The sequence below is a fragment of the Chiloscyllium punctatum genome, chromosome 37 (assembly GCF_047496795.1).
Source record: "Chiloscyllium punctatum isolate Juve2018m chromosome 37, sChiPun1.3, whole genome shotgun sequence".
In the NCBI taxonomy this organism is placed as follows: domain Eukaryota; kingdom Metazoa; phylum Chordata; class Chondrichthyes; order Orectolobiformes; family Hemiscylliidae; genus Chiloscyllium; species Chiloscyllium punctatum.
In genome coordinates, this window is record NC_092775.1 from 58,620,789 (window position 1) to 58,641,612 (window position 20,824).

At 42.8% G+C, this 20,824-nt stretch overlaps 1 protein-coding gene across 3 annotated transcripts in view; it reads left to right on the forward strand.

Annotated features, from left to right (window-relative positions):
- Positions 1-20,517, forward strand: part of sys1 (SYS1 golgi trafficking protein) — a 32,089-nt gene extending 11,572 nt beyond the window's left edge. Inside the window, exons 4-6 of one of the 3 annotated variants that reach the window (XR_011954617.1) lie at positions 8,860-9,470; positions 9,992-10,120; positions 19,566-20,517. Coding sequence is in view for 2 of the 3 variants with exons in the window: in XM_072556889.1 (XP_072412990.1) it covers positions 8,860-9,100 (241 nt within the window). In the remaining variant the exon portion in view is untranslated. Of the gene's footprint in view, positions 1-977; positions 1,088-8,859; positions 9,913-9,991; positions 10,121-19,565 lie in introns of those variants that run through there. The other 2 variants (XM_072556890.1, XM_072556889.1) reach the window with 2 other exon arrangements.
- The last annotated feature ends 307 nt before the right edge of the window (positions 20,518-20,824 follow it).

Genomic DNA, 20,824 nt, shown 5'->3' on the forward strand with positions numbered 1-20,824 from the left:
AGTTTTTCAACCTGCAGAGAATGTAATATAATTTGAAAAGTAAATGGAAAACAAGTCAGGTCTCTAACTGCTGTCCTGAACTATACAAAGCCATTAGTCTCTAACTGGCAATTCATTGAAATCCAGTGGCCTTCAGATGACGAGCAACAAAATAATGCTTAATAATGTTATTCCACAAAGTTAAAACACTTTGTGTCCTACCTCACTATGTTCTAAAACAGTGTTTCTCAATGGCGGTGGAAGCGCCCCCTGAGGGGCGTTTGCCTTCCTTCGGTGGGTGTTGAAGTCAAAGGGGGCACTGAACGACTTTGTAGAGAGCTTACCAATCACTTGGAAGACTGCCGTGTCCTTGAAGGACATTGCGACTATCCATCTGCACACCACATAACACAAGTATTATTTTCCCTGCATCCATGGAGGCCTGTGCTCTGGTTGCTGCGCTATTATTGATACTCTTCTCTGTGAATGGCAAACCACTTGAACTCGTTCGCATTTGGCACTGATTCTGCTGCCGAGATCAATATCACCTAACTCGTGTTGCTTCTAGGAAGACAAAATGCAGCTTTTCAACTGTTCTACCGGGTGGCAGAATGAATGCACCTTACAGCTAATTAGCCAATCAAATTTTGCCACTTGTCTGAGCATCTTACAATTATCGTTATAAGGTAATACCCATGATTCCATCAGGGTATTCGAGCGACAGTGTAGAAATGGCCTCATCAAGTAAGAAAAAGAGCAGGCAGTATAGCATGGACTATTTGCGATATGGCTTTATTCAATCTCTGTCTAATAAGCAGTTAACACTGTGTGCTTGGTCTGTGAACAAAGTTTTTCCAACGAGGCCATGAAGCCTTCCCGTCTTATTAAACATTTGAAAATGCAGCACAGTGACAAAAAGGACAAAGATTTGGCATATTTTCAAACATTAAAGAATAAATTCAATCAGCGACCAATGATTTCCACTGCTTTTTTCAAAGATGGGAGCCACAAATGTGGATGGCCTTGTGGCATCATACAACATAGCGAAGCTAATTGAAAAATGTGGTAAACCTCATTCCGTGGGTGAATCGTTGGTGCTTCCAGCTATTGCCGAAGTATTATCAACTGTGCTACATCAGGAACCATCAATGACTATCAAGCGTATTCCTCTTAGCAACGATTCCGTGAGAAGACGCATCGATGAAATTGCCTCAAATGTTGATAAATTATGTTCCCTTCTGATATCGAAAGAAATCGCCTTACAAATTGATGAAAGTACTATATGCAGAAATCAAGCTAACTTTTGGGGTACGTACGTTTCATCGACAAAAATGAAACATGAGAAGCACTTTTTTTTTGCTCTGGATCTATCAACAGATACCAAAGGTAAGACTATCTTCGACTACGTCAAGGATTATTTTGATAAAAAGTCTGTTCCCCTCAAACATTGTTGCTTGTGCTATGGATGGCACGCGTACTATGACTGGTCAACATCAGGGATTTGTCACACTATTAAAGAGCGAAGTGCCATGTGTTTTCACAGTACACTGCATTATCCATCGGCAGCATCTGGCTTCAAAGAAATTTAGTGACGCCCTTCACCATTCTCTACAAGTGATGATAGATGTGGTAAATTATATAAAGAGACATGCTCTGAATGAACAACTTCTCCGCCAACTCTGTAAAGATAATGAAGATGAATTTCTGCCATTGCTGCTACACACAGAAGTGAGATGGCTCACGAAAATGCCTCAATCGTTTCCATGAACTGTTCGATTCTGTCATTGAATTCCTACACAGAAATAATGAAAACCTTTGTATGAAAGCAGAAACCATAAAAAACACGACTGTGTGCATATCTCACGGATATATTCGATAAGTGCAATTCGCTGATCATGCAGATACAAGGAGATAATGAGAGTTTCATAAAAGCAAGGAATGCTGTTACATCCTTTATTGCGAAACTTGATCTCTTTCATCGGAATATCAGTCATTGTGAGTTTTACCAGTTCCCGAGTTTAAACAATATCGCGGAGCGTGTTACTGATCAATTACTTATCTACTCAGCTCACATTCGTGCACTGCAGGATGATATGAAAATATGATTTGCTGATCTTATCGAGATGGAGATCACTACATGGCTGACTGACCCCTTTATCTCATGTGCAGAAGAAATGGATATTTGCCTTCAGGAAGAAATGATAGAGCTTCAAAATGACACTGCAATGAAAATTCGGTTTTCACAAATGGGTGAGCCCCTTTTTTGGATTCAAGATGCCACCCGATATCGTTTCCCGCTATTAAGTGAAGAGGCAAAGCGGTTTGCATGACCATTTCCTACCTCTTATTTGGTTGAGAAAGGATTCAGTGCCGTCGCCAGAATACAAGATAAGACCCGCAATCGCATGGATGTTGTTCAGTGTGGTGACCTGAGATTGCTTTTGACAAAAATTGAACCAGATTCATATGATTTAGCAAGACAACATGAACCACAAGGATTGCATTGACTATTTTGCTATCAGAGAATAAATTTTATGCAGAGTGTGCCAAAAGTAGGTGGACAGTAAGAACAGTAATAAATGATAACATTTTGGTTTTTGTTGCATATAAAACATATTTCACAAAAGTTTTCAGCACTGCAGTGTATTGCAGTTATATGTGCAAAAACAGACTTCGGTGATTTGGGGGCATTGCACGATTTCAAGGATAAGAAAGGGGTGTTGAATACGGAAAGGTTGAGAAATACTGTTCTAACACATTATTAAAAGGAGACTTGAAGTTGAAATTTTTCATCTTGTGTTCATTGGAGCTAGGATGCAAAAACAAACTTGAAGGAGACCATACTACCCAGTTACCATCTCATAAATCAGCATACACCAATGATGCTGAAGCACTGAAAGCACGTGGGGCGGACTAGGTACAGTACATGTATACTGAGGAGTACTTAATTATCTGCCAAGTGAAGTCATAGTCAACAAAAGTGATTATATTCAGGAAATGCACACTATCCTCAAAGTTGTATCCAAACTTGTGGCTAGTGGCTGGTTCTGTGGTTATGACTTAACATCCACATTTGAGAGTCTAGATTAGAGTGGTGCTGGAAAAGCACAGCAGTTCAGGCAGCATCCGAGGAGCAGTAAAATTGACATTTCGGGCAAAAGCCCTTCATCATCAGGAATACAGGCAGAGTGTCTGAAGGGTGGAGAGATAAATGAGAGGAGGTTGGGTGTGGGAAGAAAATAGCATAGAGTACAATAGATGACTGGGGGAGGGGATGAAGGTGATAGGTCAGGGAAGAGGGTGGAGTAGATAGGTGGAAAAGAAGATAGGCAGGTAAAACAAGTCATGGGGACATTTCTGAGCTGGAAGTTTGGGACTAGGGTAAGATGGGGGAAGGGGAAATGAGGAAACTGTTGAAGTCCACATTGATGCCCTGGGGTTGAAGTGTTCTGAGGCAGAGATGAGGCGTTCTTCCTCCAGGCGTCTGGTGGTGAGGGAGTGGCGGTGAAGGAGGCTCAGGACCTCGATGTCCTCAGCAGAGTGGGAGGGGGGGTTGAAATGTTGGGCCACAGGGCGGTGTGGTTGATTGGTGCTGGTGTCCCGGAGATGTTCCCTAAAGTGCTCTGCTAGGAGGCGTCCAGTCTCCCCAATGTAGAGGAGACCGCATCAGGAGCAAGGATACAATAAATGATATTGGTGTATGTGCAGGCTAAAACTTTGGATGTGGAAGGCTCCTTTAGGGCCTTGGATGGAGGTGAGGGAGGAGGTGTTGGGCGCAGGTTTTGCAATTCCTGCGGTGGCAGGGGAAGATGCCAGGATGGGAGGGTGGGTTGTAGTGGGGGGGAGGCGTGGACCTGACCAGGTAGTCACGGAGGGAACGGTCTTTGCGGAAGGCGGAAAGGGGTGGGGAAGGAATATATATCCCTGGTGGTGGGGTCTGTTTTTGGAGGTGGCGGAAATGTCGATGGATGATTTGGTTGATGCAAAGGTTGGTAGGGTGGAAGGTGAGCACCAGGGGCGTTCTGTCCTTGTTACGGTTGAAGTGGTGGGGTCTGAGGGCGGAGGTGCGTGATATGGATGAGATGCGTTGGAGGGCATCATTTGAGAACAAGCTGAAGAGACGTTTGTTGGTAAGGTTGGTAACCTGCATGGCTTAGTCCATCTACATATGTACGGGTTACCCAAGACACACAAGGTCTTGTTGTATCTGTTAGTGGCTATGCCTGCTGTTGCAACCTGTTCCGAATGAGTTTTCCACGTATACTGTGAAGGATTCCTTAATGTTTAAGATCATACAAAACCTACATATTGAGAATAATAGTATGTCCATGTGCTGTTTTGTCATTGCTAGCTTATTTACCAATATACTACTTAAAGGAGCCATTGACTTCTGCACTGTCACTATTTCATGGTAGTCTAGATATACTGCCTGCATCTGAATCTCTGTTCATCAGACTCATGAACTTGGCAACTTATGCATTTGAATTCCATTTTAGTTACACTAATTTACACTCCTAGGTGGCATTGCCATGGGATCACTCCTAGGTTCAGCTGTTGCTAACATCTTTGTTGATTATCATGAGAAGCAATCCTACATTCTACAATATCAATTTTATTGACAATCATGTGAATAGGACTTGTAGCCATCTGCTCACCATGTAGGTTTAACACTGAAATAAGGCAAATTAAAACGATTGTGTGAGATAATCTGATCAAATCACCACTTGCTGTATCACACAAACTCATGAAAGGGCCTACAATCACCACTTTTGGCTCTGAATGGTGCCTGGTCTACCTCATTACCTTGACAGGGAAAGGTGTCTAAAAACTTTGCACAACAGACAAAACTAGCTGTCTCACGCTGCAACTAAACATTAAATCCACAAGTTGTTTTCTTCACTAACTTGTGATGCCACCAAGCCAAAGCAAATTTTGCATACCCCTCAAATGAGTAATCCAAGTTTCAGTGCTGGTGTGATGCCAGGTGTGTTGGCTGTACTTCCCTATGATTGGTTGACTGTATGAAATAAGATGCCCTGTTGACCATTCGTAGCTCGCACCAAAACACCCGTGTTTGCAAGTTTCAGAAAAATATATCCGCCATTACATGTGATTCTGATTTTGTAAATCATTTGTTAAACAATCTGAACTGTGTTGAGTTAAACTGGAAGCCAATTGAATACTGTCATTGGGCCTGCAGTGTGCATATGCTAAAAGTTACATACATAAATATTCATGACCTGCTTAAAGTAGGCAAAAGGAATTTACACACACATCTTCCCAAAAAAGGGTGAGAGAGACAGTCAAATTCTGCTGTACCCACATGACAGCATCCTAACTGATCAGAATCTACCTGAGAATTAAGATTGACAGTTAACTGTTGCTGCATCTCCATGGTAATGATGGCCCAACCAATCAAGCACCCTCTTCTCCTTCTGTATAAAACAGTGTCTCTTTTACAATACTGTTCTTGTGTCCTATTTTGATGAGTACAAGATGAAAAGCTTCGACTTTTAGTCTCCTTTTAGCAATATGTAAGATCTGTAATACCAGGCATGGTACCTATGTTCTATTCACCCATCAGCCCTGTTCTCACTTGGTTTGATAACACCCCAGTTTTAAAATTCTTATCCTTCAAATCTCCCTGTGGCCTTGCTGATCCAATCTCGAACCACCTCCACCCTGTACCCCTGTGATATTTTCATGCTCCTCCAATTCTGGCCTCTTCTGCATCCTATTATTTTCAACATTTCGTCACTGGCAGCCCTGCTATTTGCTGCCTGGACACAAAGCTCTGAAAACCCCTGTCTTAGACATCTCTATCTCCCTATCTCTCTGTCAGCTGATCCTTAATATTTACCTCTTTGCACAAGCTTTTGGCCATCTGTTCTAATGTGGCTTGATATTGCTTGATGTCAACTTTTGACTAATAAGTTTCCTATGAAGCATTCATGTAATATTGCTGCATCAATTGGTATCTATAAATATGATATTTTTAAAACTGCCCTTGTCCTTATAAAGCAACATAGTTGAGTTGCCATGAGCAACCTCTTATCAAAATAGGGTCTACCCTGGGTCCTTATTTTGTACATTTTAATGAATGTCACCGGCCAGTATGCCGACAGTCACTGAAATTGGAAACCTTTAGGATATCAAATTTAAATTGTGAAATGTGGCTCAGATGTTACAGCTCCAGGATCATAGGCAGTAGTTGATTTTAAAAAGTAGTTAGCTCAAATTTCCCAGTAGTCTGTCATCTGTACTCTACCTGATTCTGTTTTTGTTTGGATGTGTTGCTTCATTTTTTTTTAAGGTATACCAATTCGTTGATTAGTTTATACCTAATTGTGGCTCCTAATGATATAATTGTTTTTGCAGTTAAGATGCCCAAATGTCTGGAAAGTATTATCTTTGAGGATAGTTAAGGCAGGAGATCGCCACCTTTTAAAATGTATTGAACACTTGAAATGTCATAACATTCAGGTTTATGGGCCAACTGTGGGAAAGTGGGAGTAGTGTAGATGATAGCTTATTTTTGGTGTACAGACTTAATGGGCTGAAGGACTTCTTCTGTACTGCTTGATTCTCTGTCTTAAATGGGTGATTTCGTACTCAGATTATGCCCTCTGGTCCTTGACTCCCAATAAGGGAAAACCAATCTCTCTGCATTAATGTTATTAGTCCCCTTCCAAACTTCAATAAGTGTAAGTCCAAGCTACTGAACCTCTTCTAAGAAAACCATTCAATACCAAGATAAACCTAATGAACCTTCTCTGGACTGCTTCCAATGCCAGTATAGCTTTTCTCCAATAAAGGGACCAGAACTGTTCATAGTATTCCACCTTTGGTCTGACTAGTGCCATAGTGCGAGCTATGAAGAGAGGTTGAATAGGTTAGGTTTATTTTCACTAGAATAAAGGAGATTGCAGGGGGACTTGATTGAGGTTTACAAAATCATGAAGGGTATAGACAGGGTGGATAGAGACAAGCTTTTTCCCAAGGTGAAAGATCCAATAATGAGAGGTCATGCTTTCAAAATGAGAAGTGGAAAGTTTAAGGGGGATACACGCAGTAAGTACTTCACACAGAGGGTGGTGGGTGTTTGGAACCCGTTGCCAGCAGAGGTGGTAGAGGCAGGCACGGTAGATTCATTTAAGATGCATCTGGACAGATGCATGAGTAGGTGGGGAGCAGAGGGATACAGATGCTTAGGAAATGACCGACAGGTTTAGACAGTACATTTGGATCGGCTCAGGCTTGGATGGCCGAAGGGCCTGTTCCTGGGCTGTAAAGTTTCTTTGTTCTTTATCTTTCACCAGTTAAGTTAATACTTGGTTTTTCTATTCTTACACTGTGTATCATCTCCGATATTCTCGCATTCAATTCAATCCATCAATTTTTTTTCCCAGTCATTTAACCTGTCAATAACCCTCTGTAGACTACTTGTGTCATGCTTACTCCTTGCCTTTCTGTCTTTTTTTTTGTCATCTGCAAACTTGGCTACAGCCAGTTCATGTCTGTCATACAAGTCATTAATATATTTTGTAAATAGTTGCAGCCCATCATTGATCTATGACAGTCCATTAGTTATGTGTTGTCATCCTAAAAATGCTCTTTCTCCCAACTCTGTCTTCTAATATACTAACCCAACATCATGAGTTCCTATCTCATTAAGGCTGAACATAATTTAAACATTGTTGTTTGTGGAGTTGTACTTGCTTAAATTGGACCACGGTTGTCATATTACAACAATGTGTACTTAAAATATATATCATTGGCTATGAAATGCAATGGCTATTCTGATGTCATGAAAGGGCTATATCAATACCACTCTTTTGTACCTTTTAGTCTCATTTGTAAATTCATTATGTAACAAGACAATGACACCAAATATAAAGTCGCATATTTGCAGGCCCTATATATGCCTTCTAATGCGAATGAGAAGTGCAAGATGGTTAAACCAAAAACAGGATAATTACTTTTGCCAAAAAAGCTCATTTTTGCTACTTTGCTCCTATGCTCATATGTTTAATTACCTGTGAAATACTCAGGAGGACAGCATTATCCAAAAGGAATACAACTTTTCAAGTGGCAGTGATTAGGCTAACGCCTGTGGTCCATCACTAATTGTTCTTGAGTGGGTGGTGGTGAGCAACCTATAACTGGCTCGCCAGGCCATTTCAGAGGGAAGTGAAGAGTCAACTTCTGTGGGTCTAGAATTGCATGTAGGCCAGGCTCTGTATTGATTGCAGATTTCCTTCCCTAAAAGGCATTAGCTTTTATAGTCATGCAATTGATTGTTATTTATGAGATTAATGTTTTTATTTCAGGTTTGTTAATTAAATTTAAACATTCAGCTTTTGTAGTGTTATTTAGGTCTCCAGTGACATTACCTTTATGCTGCTGTTCTCCAGCTAGTTGTGGATAGCTTCATGAACTTGGTGTTATATCACTTGAGAGCTCAGAAAAGGGGAATGATGGGATGGTGTAAAATAAAACTATTCTTTCAGTGCCACTCTGGGTTTGAAATCACCCCAGGCTGAGATACAGGGATAGCTTTCCTTTCGTTTCAGTTTATACAATGCGACCTGAAATGAATTTGACAGTGACTAGGTAGTTGCCAGAGAATACAAATGAGTTGTACAGAACTCTGGGTTGACAATCTATACAAATCTGCATAAGGATACTGTGTAATAACATGCTGGTGATTGGAGGAGATATTTTACAACCAACCAAGTGAGCACACTCTTGAAAGTGCAGCTATCCCTTCATATTGCTCTGGAGTTCAGTGTAAATGTAATGCTGAGGACTCCAGAGTATATGTTAAAGTCTGCTCTGTTAAAAGGTACATCTATGATCTATTCCTCTTTTCTTCTCCAGCGCCCTTGGATTGTGGTATTTCATCCGAAGAGGAAAGCAGTGTTTGGATTTTACTGTGACCATCCATATCTTCCACTTCATGGGCTGCTGGATCTACAACTTACACTTTCCCACAGCACTGAGCTGGTGGCTGGTGAACATTGTGTGCATTGCATTGATGGCTGTGATAGGAGAGTACTTGTGCATGCGGACAGAACTGAGGGCCATTCCTGTGAACACTGGACCCAAATCTAACCTGTGACACGTTGTGCAGAATCCTGAGCACTCAGCACCTCAGATTTGTCCAATTGTGAATGAAATGACCAGTGTTAAATATTTAATTTCAATGTTAACAAGACTTCTCTACACAATGCAATAACGTTGAATCCTTATTTTGGCCACTATAATATAACTTGTGTAAAGTGAAAACTGTTTGTAAACTGCATCTTTATTTAAGGATAAGCCTTTCTAAGCATGTATCTATTCAAAATCTGGTTGGCTGGGAGTTAGTGAACCGAGTTCAAACTGGAAGACACCTGTGGCTGGATATGGATTGAATGAGCTTTTCAGACTTGCTAAGAATGCAGCATGCTGGAATTGTTGCAGAATTCTGCTTTAACGTCTCCTCAGTGGTAAGAACTTGTCATCTGATCTGCCCAGTGTCTTCACTCATTGCAGTCAAGCTGGAATGTTTCCCAGCGTTTACACCAATCTTCATTTCTGAATCTAAATTACCCTCAGAAGTGCTCAGCACTTGGAAATTTAAGGAATGTTGTCATTCTCAAATGTGAGACCTAGAGCCTGTTCTAACACTGGGTATATCCGCACAGTTTTCTGTGATTTTTAAGCAAAGATTAAGCACCATTGTTTTGATATTGAAATATATCTGGTGTAAAATAGTTTAGTAATGAATGATAAAAAGCACTTTGAAACTAAAGGCTGGACCTAGACTTGAGGGACTGACCTGTGGACGCAGTCCATGACCCTTGTGCCATTTTTTATTGGCAGGGAACACAGCTTAATCTCTATTTTGTTTAAAACTCACTGAGGAATAAATTTATTGAAGTGTTGAAAGTTGATGGTTTAGCTCTTGATTCATATTTTTCTCTATCTATTCCGTCACTATATGGTATTCCCCTTCTCTCTGTTTCAGTTTTCACCTCTCCTCAAAGCAGTGATTTTTTTTTTCTGGGTCAATAGTCCACCTCCAGTATCTCAGCCTGATTCATGATGAAAGTCGTGGCACCATTACAGACCTGTTCCAACAACTTTCAGGCATCCTGTAAGTAAAACATTGATAAATGGAATAGAATCACAGATGAGTACGGGAAGATTCTGTTTGGCTAACTTGCTGGCGTTTCTTGAGGCAACACAGAAGGTTGGCGAGCAGTGCGGTTGATGTGGGGTGCGTGGTCTTCTAAAGGCATTTTGTAGAGTGCTGCACAACAGAGTTGTGAACAAGTGACGACTCATAGAATAAAAAGGATAGTAGTCGCACTGATACAAATTTGACTGAGAATTCGAATCCATATAGTGTGGAAACAGGCCCTTCGGCCCAAGTCCACACCGACCCTCCGAAGAGTCACCCACCCAGACCCATTCCCCTACATTTGCCCCTGACTAATGCATCTGACCTACACATCCCTATGGGCAATTTAGCATGGCCAATTGACCAAAACTGCACAACCAGAGCACCTGGAGGAAACCCATACAGACACTGGGAGAATGTGCAAACTCCACACAGGCAGTCGCCTGAGGCAGGAATGAAATCTGGGTCCCTGCCGCTGTGAGGCAGCAGTGCTAGCCACCGTGCCGCCCCAGAGGTCCAGGAAACAGTAGTAGTTAATGGATATTGGTGTGGGCTGGAGGAAGGTTTGTAGTGGAGGTCTACAGAGCTCAATTGAAACTCTGACTCTTCCTGGTAACTATAAGGGGTCACCCATTTAAGACAAATTAGGAGGAGTTTTTTTGAGGGTAGTGAATCTGTGGAATTCTTTACCACTGAAGGCTGCTGAGGCTGGGTTGTTAAATATTTAATGCTGTGATAGTTTCAGAGAGTAAGCGAAATAAGGATCTGTTTTGAATGATGGTAGATAAGACTTGATGGGTTGAATGGCGTACTCTATCTTAGGGTCTTATAATGACTTCATAGAATCCCTACAGTGTGGAAGCAAGCCATTCAGGCCGTCAAGGCTTCACCGACTCTGAAGAGCATCCCCCCCCACCCCCATCCCTGTAATCCTGCATTTCCGAAGGCTAATCCACCTACTCTGCATCTCCCTGAATCCTGGGCAATATAACATGGCTAATCCACCTAAACTGCACATCTTTGGACTTGGAAGAAACCCATGGCAGAAGTGGGTTTCCATGGGTTTCCATTCAGAGGAGATTTACTAGGATGTTGCCTGGGAAGGAAGGAAGGTCTTATGAGGAAAGGCTGATGGAACTGAAGCTGTTTTCATTGGAGAGAAGAAGGTTGACAGGTGACTTAATCGTGGCATATAAGATAATCAGAGGGTTAGATAGGGTGGGCAGTGAGAGCCTTTTTCCTCGAATGGTGAAGACTAACACGAGGAGACATAGCTTTAAATTGAGGGGTGATGGGTTTAGGGCAAATACCTGGAATAGTTTCTTTACTCAGAGAGTAGTAGGGGTGTAGAACGGCCTGCCTACAACAGTAGTAGACTCGCTGACGTTAAGAGTATTTAAATGGGCGTTGAACATACATATGAATAATAATGGAATGGGAAAGGTTATAGATGGGCATCAGATTAATTTTGCAGGCTGCGCAACTTTGAAGGCCGAAGGGCCTGTACTGCGCTGTAAAGTTTAGATTAGATTAGATTAGATTATTTACAGTGTGGAAACAGGCCCTTCGGCCCAACAAGTCCACACCGCCCCGCCGAAGCGTAACCCACCCATACCCCTACATCTACATCTACCTCTTACGTAAGACTACGGGCAATTTACCATGGCCAATTCACCTGACCTGCACATCTTTGGAGTGTGGGAGGAAACCGGAGCACCCGGAGGAAACCCACGCAGACACGGGGAGAACGTGCAAACTCCACACAGTCAGTCGCCTGAGGCGGGAATTGAACCCGGGTCTCTGGCGCTGGGAGGCAGCAGTGCTAACCACTGTGCCACCGTGCCGCAAAGTTCTGTTCTAAGCTCAATGAACGCCACTTGATTTTGCAGCCTCGAGATCTCAACAACTTCCACAACTTCAGAAACTGACTGCATTATGTCTGTTGCTCAATTTTCTTCCATTCTCCCTCCTCTCTCCACAGCCTTGTCTTGTTGGTGTGCTGTTTTCTTTGTCTCAGTAGAGTGGGTCAATTTTCTTCCTTTCACACCTTAATTTATGCCCATTTTACAGATAGCTTTTGATCTTATTAACAAACTCTATACAGTATTTTGCACTGGACTTTACACCATTTGCCCCATTTCTCTCTCCCCCCTCCCTACCCAGTCTAAAGTTTAAAAATAGCCATTTTCCAACGCACTTCAGTTTGGAAGAAGTCACACCGATCTCAAAACCAGCTTTTAAATGCTGCTCCTTCATCAGGTAGCTGTGGAGCAGGACCATACATCACAGAATTTATAACAAAAGATTAGTGTCATGCAACTGAAATGACATTGAACAAACCTAGACTTAACAGCAGTCTAGGTTCAATATATAATCATTTCAGTTGCATGACATTAATCATTCGCTATAAATTCTGTGTCTTATAGTCCTGCTCAACAGTTACCTGATAAAGGAGCAATGCTCCGAAATCTAGTGCTTCCAAATAAACCTGTTGGGCGATTTTTAACTGAATGTGAAACATTTAAGATGGATCTGAAATGCTGTTTGATGCCACAACTGCAGGGGGAACCCCCACACACTATGTGTGTAAGGGCTTACCCTGAGCCAAGGGACATGATAGAATTGTATGGCTTCCCCTTGAGCTGTAACCATGGGGATTCTCATTGAGATTTAGATTTCATTCCCCTACAGTGGGAAACAGGCCCTTTGGCCGAAACGTCCACACCAACCCTCCAAACAGTAACCCATCCAGACCCATTTCCCTCTCACTAATTCACCTAACACTATGGGCAATTTAGCATGGCCAATTCACCTGGCTTGTGGGAGGAAACCAAAGCACCCAGAGGAAACCCACACAGACATGGGAAGACCGTGCAAACTCCACACAGATAGATAGTCACCGGAGACTGGAATCAAAGCTGAAAATGTGTTGTTGGTAAAGCGCAGCAGGTCAGGCAGCATCCAAGGAGCAGGAGAATCAACGTTTCGGGCATGAGCCCTTCTTCAGGGCTCATGCCCGAAACGTTGATTCTCCTCCTTGGATGCTGCCTGACCTGCTGCACTTTTCCAGCAACAAATTTTCAGCTCTGATCTCCAGCAACTGCAATCCTCACTTTCTCCTGAGACTGGAATCAAACCTGGGTCCCTGGTGCTGTGAGGCAGCAGTGCTAACCTCTGAGCCACCATGCCACCCCATGTTGAGAAATTACTTTAATTATAAAAGTTCCAGTTTATTGCTAAATATAATTTTCATTTTTCCACCTTTAGCGCTTCCTGAAAGTCAGCATCTAATGGAATTGTGATTTTTTTTTTTAAAAAATGATGATACTAATTATTTCTCCAATTTAAAGCATTGTCTTTCAGCTATACCAAAGTCTGTTCAATAGATTTTAAAATTTGTTGTGTAAAACGAGCATGTTTATGTTTCTGCCTTGGATCATTCCGTTTCATGAATTACTCATTAGAGAGCACTCAAAGTGTAGAACTAATGCTAATGGAAATAATTAAGACTTTTTGAAACTGGATGTAGAAGATTTAGGTTTATGGAACTTAACACCTGGTATGGTGAAAGAGTGAATAATGGAAAACAAATTGTAAAATACTTTTGGAGGTAATATCAAGGACCTGTTTAACGCAGTTAAAAATCACACAACACCAGGTTATAGTCCAACAGGTTTAATTGGAAGCACACTAGCTTTCGGAGCAACGCTCCTTCATCAGGTGATAGTGTGATAGCATCGCTCTGAAAGCTAATGTGCTTCCAATTAAACCTGTTGGACTATAACCTGGTGTTGTGTGATTTTTAACTTTGTACACACCAGTCCAACATCGGCATCTCCAAATTATGACTACTGTTTAACACCGTTTGCCTACCTATTCTCCAGATCTTTTGTTAGCTTTACCTGATTAAAAAGCTATCTCCTGTTCTTGAAAATTTTAATTCATCCAGCATCTACCACTTTTGTAGTTCATATTCCAGATTTTACATTTCCATAAATGTGATAAGGTGTTCCTGATTCATGATTTTTGGACTTAATATTAAGTTCAGTACCTTTTAGACAGAACATAGAACATAGAAAAGTACAGCGCAGTACAGGCCCTTTGGCCCTCGATGTTGCGCCGATCCAAGCCCACCTAACCTACACTAGCCCACTATCCTCCATATGCCTATCCAATGCCCATTTAAATGCCCATAAAGAGGGAGAGTCCACCACTGCTACTGGCAGGGAATTCCACGAACTCACGACTCGCTGAGTAAAGAATCTACCCCTAACATCTGTCCTATACCTACCACCCCTTAATTTAAAGCTTGTCCCCTTGTAATAGCTGACTCCATACGTGAAAAAAGGTTCTCATGGTCAACCCTATCTAAACCCCTAATCATCTTGTACACCTCTATCAAGTCACCCCTAAACCTTCTTTTCTCCAATGAAAACAGCCCCAAGTGCCTCAGCCTTTCCTCATACGATCTTCCTACCATACCAGGCAACATCCTGGTAAACCTCCTCTGCACCCGTTCCAGTGCCTCCACATCCTTCCTATAGTATGGCGACCAAAACTGCGCACAATACTCCAGGTGAGGCTGCACCAGAGTCTTATACAACTGCAACGTGACCTCAGGACTCCGGAACTCAATTCCTCTACCAATAAAAGCCAGTACGCCTTCTTCACTGCACTATTTACCTGGGTGGCAACTTTCAGAGATCTGTGTACATGGACACCAAGATCCCTCTGCTCATCCACACTACCAAGTATCCGACCATTAGCCCTGTACCCCATCTTTTTGTTACTCATACCAAAGTGAATCACTTCACACTTACCCACATTGAACTCCATTTGCCACCTTTCTGCCCAGCTCTGCAGCTTATCTATATCCCGCTGTAACCTGCCACATCCTTCCTCACTGTCAACAACTCTACCGACTTTCGTATCATCCGCAAACTTGCTCACCCAACCTTCTAGCCCCTCCTCCAGGTCATTTATAAAAATGACAAACAGCAATGGCCCCAAAACAGATCCTTGCGGAACACCGCTAGTAACTGCACTCCAAGATGAGCCTTCACCATCAACTGCTACCCTCTGTCTTCCAGCCAGCCAATTCCTAATCCAAACCTCCAACTCACCGTCAATGCCATACCTCCGTATTTTTTGCAGTAGCCTACCATGGGGAACTTTATCAAACGCCTTACTAAAATCCATATACACCACATCTACCGCTTTACCCTCGTCCACCTCCTTAGTCACCTTCTCAAAGAACTCAATAAGGTTTGTGAGGCACGACCTGCCCTTCACAAAACCATGCTGACTATCCTTGATCACATTATTCCTATCCAGATGTTCATAAATCCTATCCCTTACAATTCTCTCTAAGACTTTGCCCACAACAGAAGTGAGACTCACCGGCCTATAGTTACTAGGGTTATCCCTACTCCCCTTCAACAAGGGAACCACATTTGCTATCCTCCAGTCTTCTGGCACTATTCCTGTAGACAACAATGACAAGGCCAATGGCTCTGCAATCTCCTCCCTTGCTTCCCAGAGAATCCTAGGATAAATGCCATCAGGCCCAGGGGACTTATCTATTTTCACCCTTTCCAGAATTTCCAACACCTTTTCCCTACATACCTCAAAGCCATCCATTCTAATTAATTGTCACTCAGTATTCACATCGGCAACAATGTCCTGTTCATGAGTGAATACTGACGAAAAGTATTCATTCAGTGTCTCCCCAATCTCTTCAGCCTCCACTCGCAACTTCCCACTACTATCCTTGACTGGACCTATTCCTACCCTGGTCATTCTTTTATTCCTGACATACATATAGAAAGCCTTTGGGTTTTCCCTAATTCTACCAACTAAGGACTTTTCGTGTCCCCTCCTTGCTGTTCTTAGCTCTCTCTTCGGATCCTTCCTGGCTACCTTATAACTCTCAATCGCCCCAATTGAACCTTCACGCCTCATCTTTACATAGGCCGCCCTCTTCCCTTTAACAAGGGATTCCAATTCCTTCTTAAACCACGGCTCCCTCACACGACCCTGTCCTCCCTGCCTGACAGGTACATACTTATCAAGGACACTCAATAGTTGATCCTTGAACAAACTCCACATATCGATTGCGCCCTTCCCTTGAAGCCTACTTTTCTAAGCCACGCATCCTAAGTCGTGCCTCACCGCATCATAATTTTCTTGCCCCTAGCTATAACTCTTGCCCTGCAGTGCACACTTATCCCTCTCCATCACTAGAGTAAAAGTCACCAAATTGTGTCACTGTCTCCAAAGTACTCACCTACCTCCAATTCTAACACCTGGCCTGGTTCGTTACCCAGAACCAAATCCGGTATGGCCTCACCTCTTGTTGGCCTGTCTACATATTGTGTCAGGAAACCCTCCTGCACACATTGGACAAACACTGATCCATCTAATGAACTCAAGCTATAGCTTTCCCAGTCAATATCTGGAAAGTTAAAGTCCCCCATAACAACCACCCTATTACTTTCACTCTTCTCCTGAATCATCCTCGCAATCCTTTCTTCTACGTCTCTAGGACTATTCGGAGGCCTGTAGAAAATTCCTAACAGGGTGACCTCACCTTTCCTAATCCTAACCTCAGCCCAAACTACCTCAGATGGCGAGTCTTCATCCATCGTCCTTTCCACCGCTGTAATACTATCTTTGACAAGCAATGCCACATCTCCCCCTCTTTTACCCCCACCTCTGACCCTACTAAAACATTTAAACCTGGAACCTGCAACAGCCAATCCTGTCCCTGTTCTACCCATGTCTCCGTAATAGCCACAACATCGAAATCCCAGGTACCAACCCACGCTGCAAGTTCATCTACCTTATTTCGTATACATCTCGCATTGAAGTATACACACTTCAAGCCACCTTCCTGTTTACAGGCACCCTCCTTTGAGATTGATGCCATGTTCCTAACCTCCCTACACTCCAGGTCCTGCACCCTAAAGCTACAGTCTAGGTTCCCATGCCCTGCAGAGTTAGTTTAAACCCCCCCCCCAAGAGCACTAGCAAACCTCCCCCCAAGGATACTGGTGCCCTCAGGTTCAGGTGTAGACCATCCTGTTTATAGAGGTCCCACCTTCCCCAGAAAGAACCCCGATTATCCAGATACCGGAATCCCTCCCTCCTGCACCATCCCTGTAGCCACGCATTTAACTGCTCTCTCTCCCTATTCCTCGACTCTATCACGTGGCATGGGTAACAAACCAGAGACAACAACTCTGTTTGTTCTAACTCTGAGCTTCCAACCTAGCTCCCTGAAAGCCTGCCTAATATCCTCAGCCCTCCTCCTACCTATGTCGTTGGTGCCAATGTGGACCACGACTTCGGGCTGCTTCCCCTCCCCCTTAAGGACCCGGAAAACATGATCAGAGACGTCACGTACCCTTGCACCTGGAGGCAACATACCAAACGTGAGTCTCTCTCGCCCCCACAAAACCGCCTATCTGTGCCTCGAACTGTTGAGTCCCCAATAACTATTGCTCTGCTCTTCTCTACCCTTCCCTTCTGAGCAACAGGGACAGGCTCCGTGCCAGAAGCCTGAACCCCATTGCTTACCCCTGGTAAGTCGTCCCCCCCCCCCCCCCCCCCCCCCACAAGTATCCAAAACGGTATACTTGTTCTTGAGGGGAACGGCCGCAGGGGGTCCCTGCACTGGCTGCTTCCTCCCAGTCCCCCTCACTGTCACCCATCTGTCTGCAATCTTTGGAGTTACTACTTCCCTCAAGCTCCGATCTATGACCCCCTCTGCCTCCTGAATGATCCTAAGTTCATCCAACTCCAGCTCCAGTTCCCGAACACGGTCTTGGAGGAGCTGGAGATGGGTGCACTTCCTGCAAGTGTAATCAGCAGGGACGACCATGGCATCCCTCACCTCAAACATATTGCAAGAGGAACATTGCACTGCCTTCACTGCCATCCCTCTAAAAGTAACCTTTTTAAAAAAAAACTAGGTCTAAACAATAAAACAAGCAAAATGCAGCACTTACCTACTTACCACAACGGGTCTTATTATTAGGTTAGAGGAGGAGGGTGGGTGGGAGACACTACTTCTATAGTGCCTCGGGTTCCTCTCCTGCGCGCTTTTATAGGAAAAAAACCTACCCAGTTAAGCTTGCGCTACACCAGCTTTCGGGTCCCGGCTGCCCCTCTGGTCGTCGTCACTTCCCCCTGCTGCTCCTGCTCTTTCTGTGAAGAGAAAAAAAAATCACCACTGCCCGCTACCGGTAAGTAATTTTAAAACAAACTGTCTTACCTTAGCTGTAGCCTTCCGGGTTCGTTTAAACTCAGCTGCTGCTCGCACTCAAACTATTGTGAGTTCATTCCCATTTCTTCCCTTTTCTTTTAGCTTCTTGCATTCTCTGTCACCATATCCTTTCTCCTCTTTCCCCCCACTCCAGTGGAACCATCTGGCAGTTAGACATACCATTCTTCTGCCATTCTCACATTCCAATCCCTTGCTCTGACAGTCAGCACCCTTTCTCCCCCAGCACTCCATCCCCTCACTGTTGCATAAATGCTGCCCCCTCCACGCACTTCACATCATCTCTGCTAAAGAGTTGTCTAGACTTGAAACATGAGCTTGCTCTCTCCCCATGATTGCTGCCTGAACTGCTGTGATTTCCATAATTTTTTGTTTTCAGTTCCTGACTCACTCCTAGGTGAACAAGGTCTGATTTTAAGAGTTGGCCCCGCTGTTGTTGAATTCCGTACCTAGTAGATTTAGAGAATCTAGATTTAACTCTGATTTCTCTTCACAGATGCTGCTAGATCTGCTGAGCTTTTCCAACAACTTCTGTTTTTGTGTTAAATATCCACGGCTTAATCATTTTAACCACTTTGTCCATCTGTACTCTTGAGAATACACACCAGATTCATGTAATCTGCCCTCATTACTGAGCTCAAGTCCTTGGATAGTTCTGTTGAATCTGAACTGCACCTATCCCATGATCGACATACGTTTCCAATTGTGTATATTGAAAACAGTACTCCAAGTGGGTTCCAACCAAGATTGTAAACACTTGGAGCCTCATTCTTGAATTGCATATCATACTTTAATTCCAACTCCTTCAGAAAAGCCTAACATTCCAACATCATTTTAAAATGCTTTTTGTAATTGCCTTTCAATGGCATGGGCTTCCTCCACATCTTCTAGTTTCTTGCCATTCAGAAAATATGCTACTTGGTCTTTCTGAGACTGTAAGCAGATGATCTTCAGATGTCAACATTGAGTAAAATGAAAGATGGAGTTCATTCAGTCTGTTTAGATCCCTTTATAACTTGCTGCTCCCATCCAAACAAAGGAATGTACTGTTTACTTAACACAATGCCATTTGCAAATTTGAAATACAACTCTCTGTTCCTCCTTCTAATATAGTCTATTTTTCCTGTTTTGTAGCGAAAAGTTGGCGTCCCTGCAAACAACATATGTTCATCCCACCATTTAAAGAACATTCCTTCATCTCGGTCATCTCCCACCTCCAAGTCAATTACCAGCTCCTCAGGAGGTTAGCTCTGAGTCATTGTGCTCACATTAATGTCTAGTGTGGAACCTTGTCAAATGTCTGCTGATACACCATATAAACTAGTTCCTGATCGACTAATGGTCATGAGATTCTGAAAACGTATTAGTTTGATACCTTCCATATGGCACAACCCAAGGCAGACAGTCTAATGGGGTCAATATGTATCCTGTATGGTATTTCAATAGTTTTTTTTCCAGCTTGATAAACTGGCAGTTATTCAGTTACTTGTTTCCTCCCCCTCAGTCTTGGTGAAAAAACATTTGCAGTTTTGCAATCCCATTAGCACAATTCCCGAATCTGCTGTAAAATTATGATTAACACCTGTAATTTCTGTTTAATACCCTCAGCTGAAAACTGTTGGATCCTGGAGATGTGTTAAAGTTCTATTATCATCTCCATTACTTTTTAAGCTAATAAATCAATGGGAGTAATTGAGTAGATCTATTTTTAAGCTAGTGTTTTGTCATCTTCACTTGTGAAAACAGATACAACGTATTCCCTTTGACAAGTTTGCCATTTCTTTGCTTTATTACTGTCGCCTGCAGCCTCACTTTATGGCTTCATATTAACATCCTGTCTCTTAGTAAAAATGTTTTCTGTTTGCTTTGACAACCTTTGCAAAAAGAAACACATGCTTTTTATTGCCTTGATCTGTTTCTTGCTCTCCCTATTGCTGAATTTCCATTTATCTCTGAAACCCTGCACTTTTATCTTGATATTCTGTTTGATTGCTATGATTGTTAATCTGCACAATGCACCCTTTGTGTGAGGAACACATGCCAGTTTTGTAATGTACCAAATATCCCTCTCAATAAATCTGACCATTATGTTTCCAGCTTATTTTTCATTCTGAAGTTTATCTTCCTTAAATTTCAGGATTTGTTTCATATGAGGAGGCAACGGCTTCAAGCTATTGTTTCTAGATTATTAATCGAGAAACTCAGCTAATGTTCTGGAGACTCTGGTTTAAATCCTGCCATGTAGATGGTTGAATTTGAATTCAATAAAGAATCTTGGGTGGCACGGTGGCTGGTTAGCACTGCTGTCTTACAGTGCTAGGGACCTGGGTTCGATTCCAGCTTTTCGTTACTGTGTGGAGTTTGTACACTCTCCTCGACTCAATGTGGGTTTC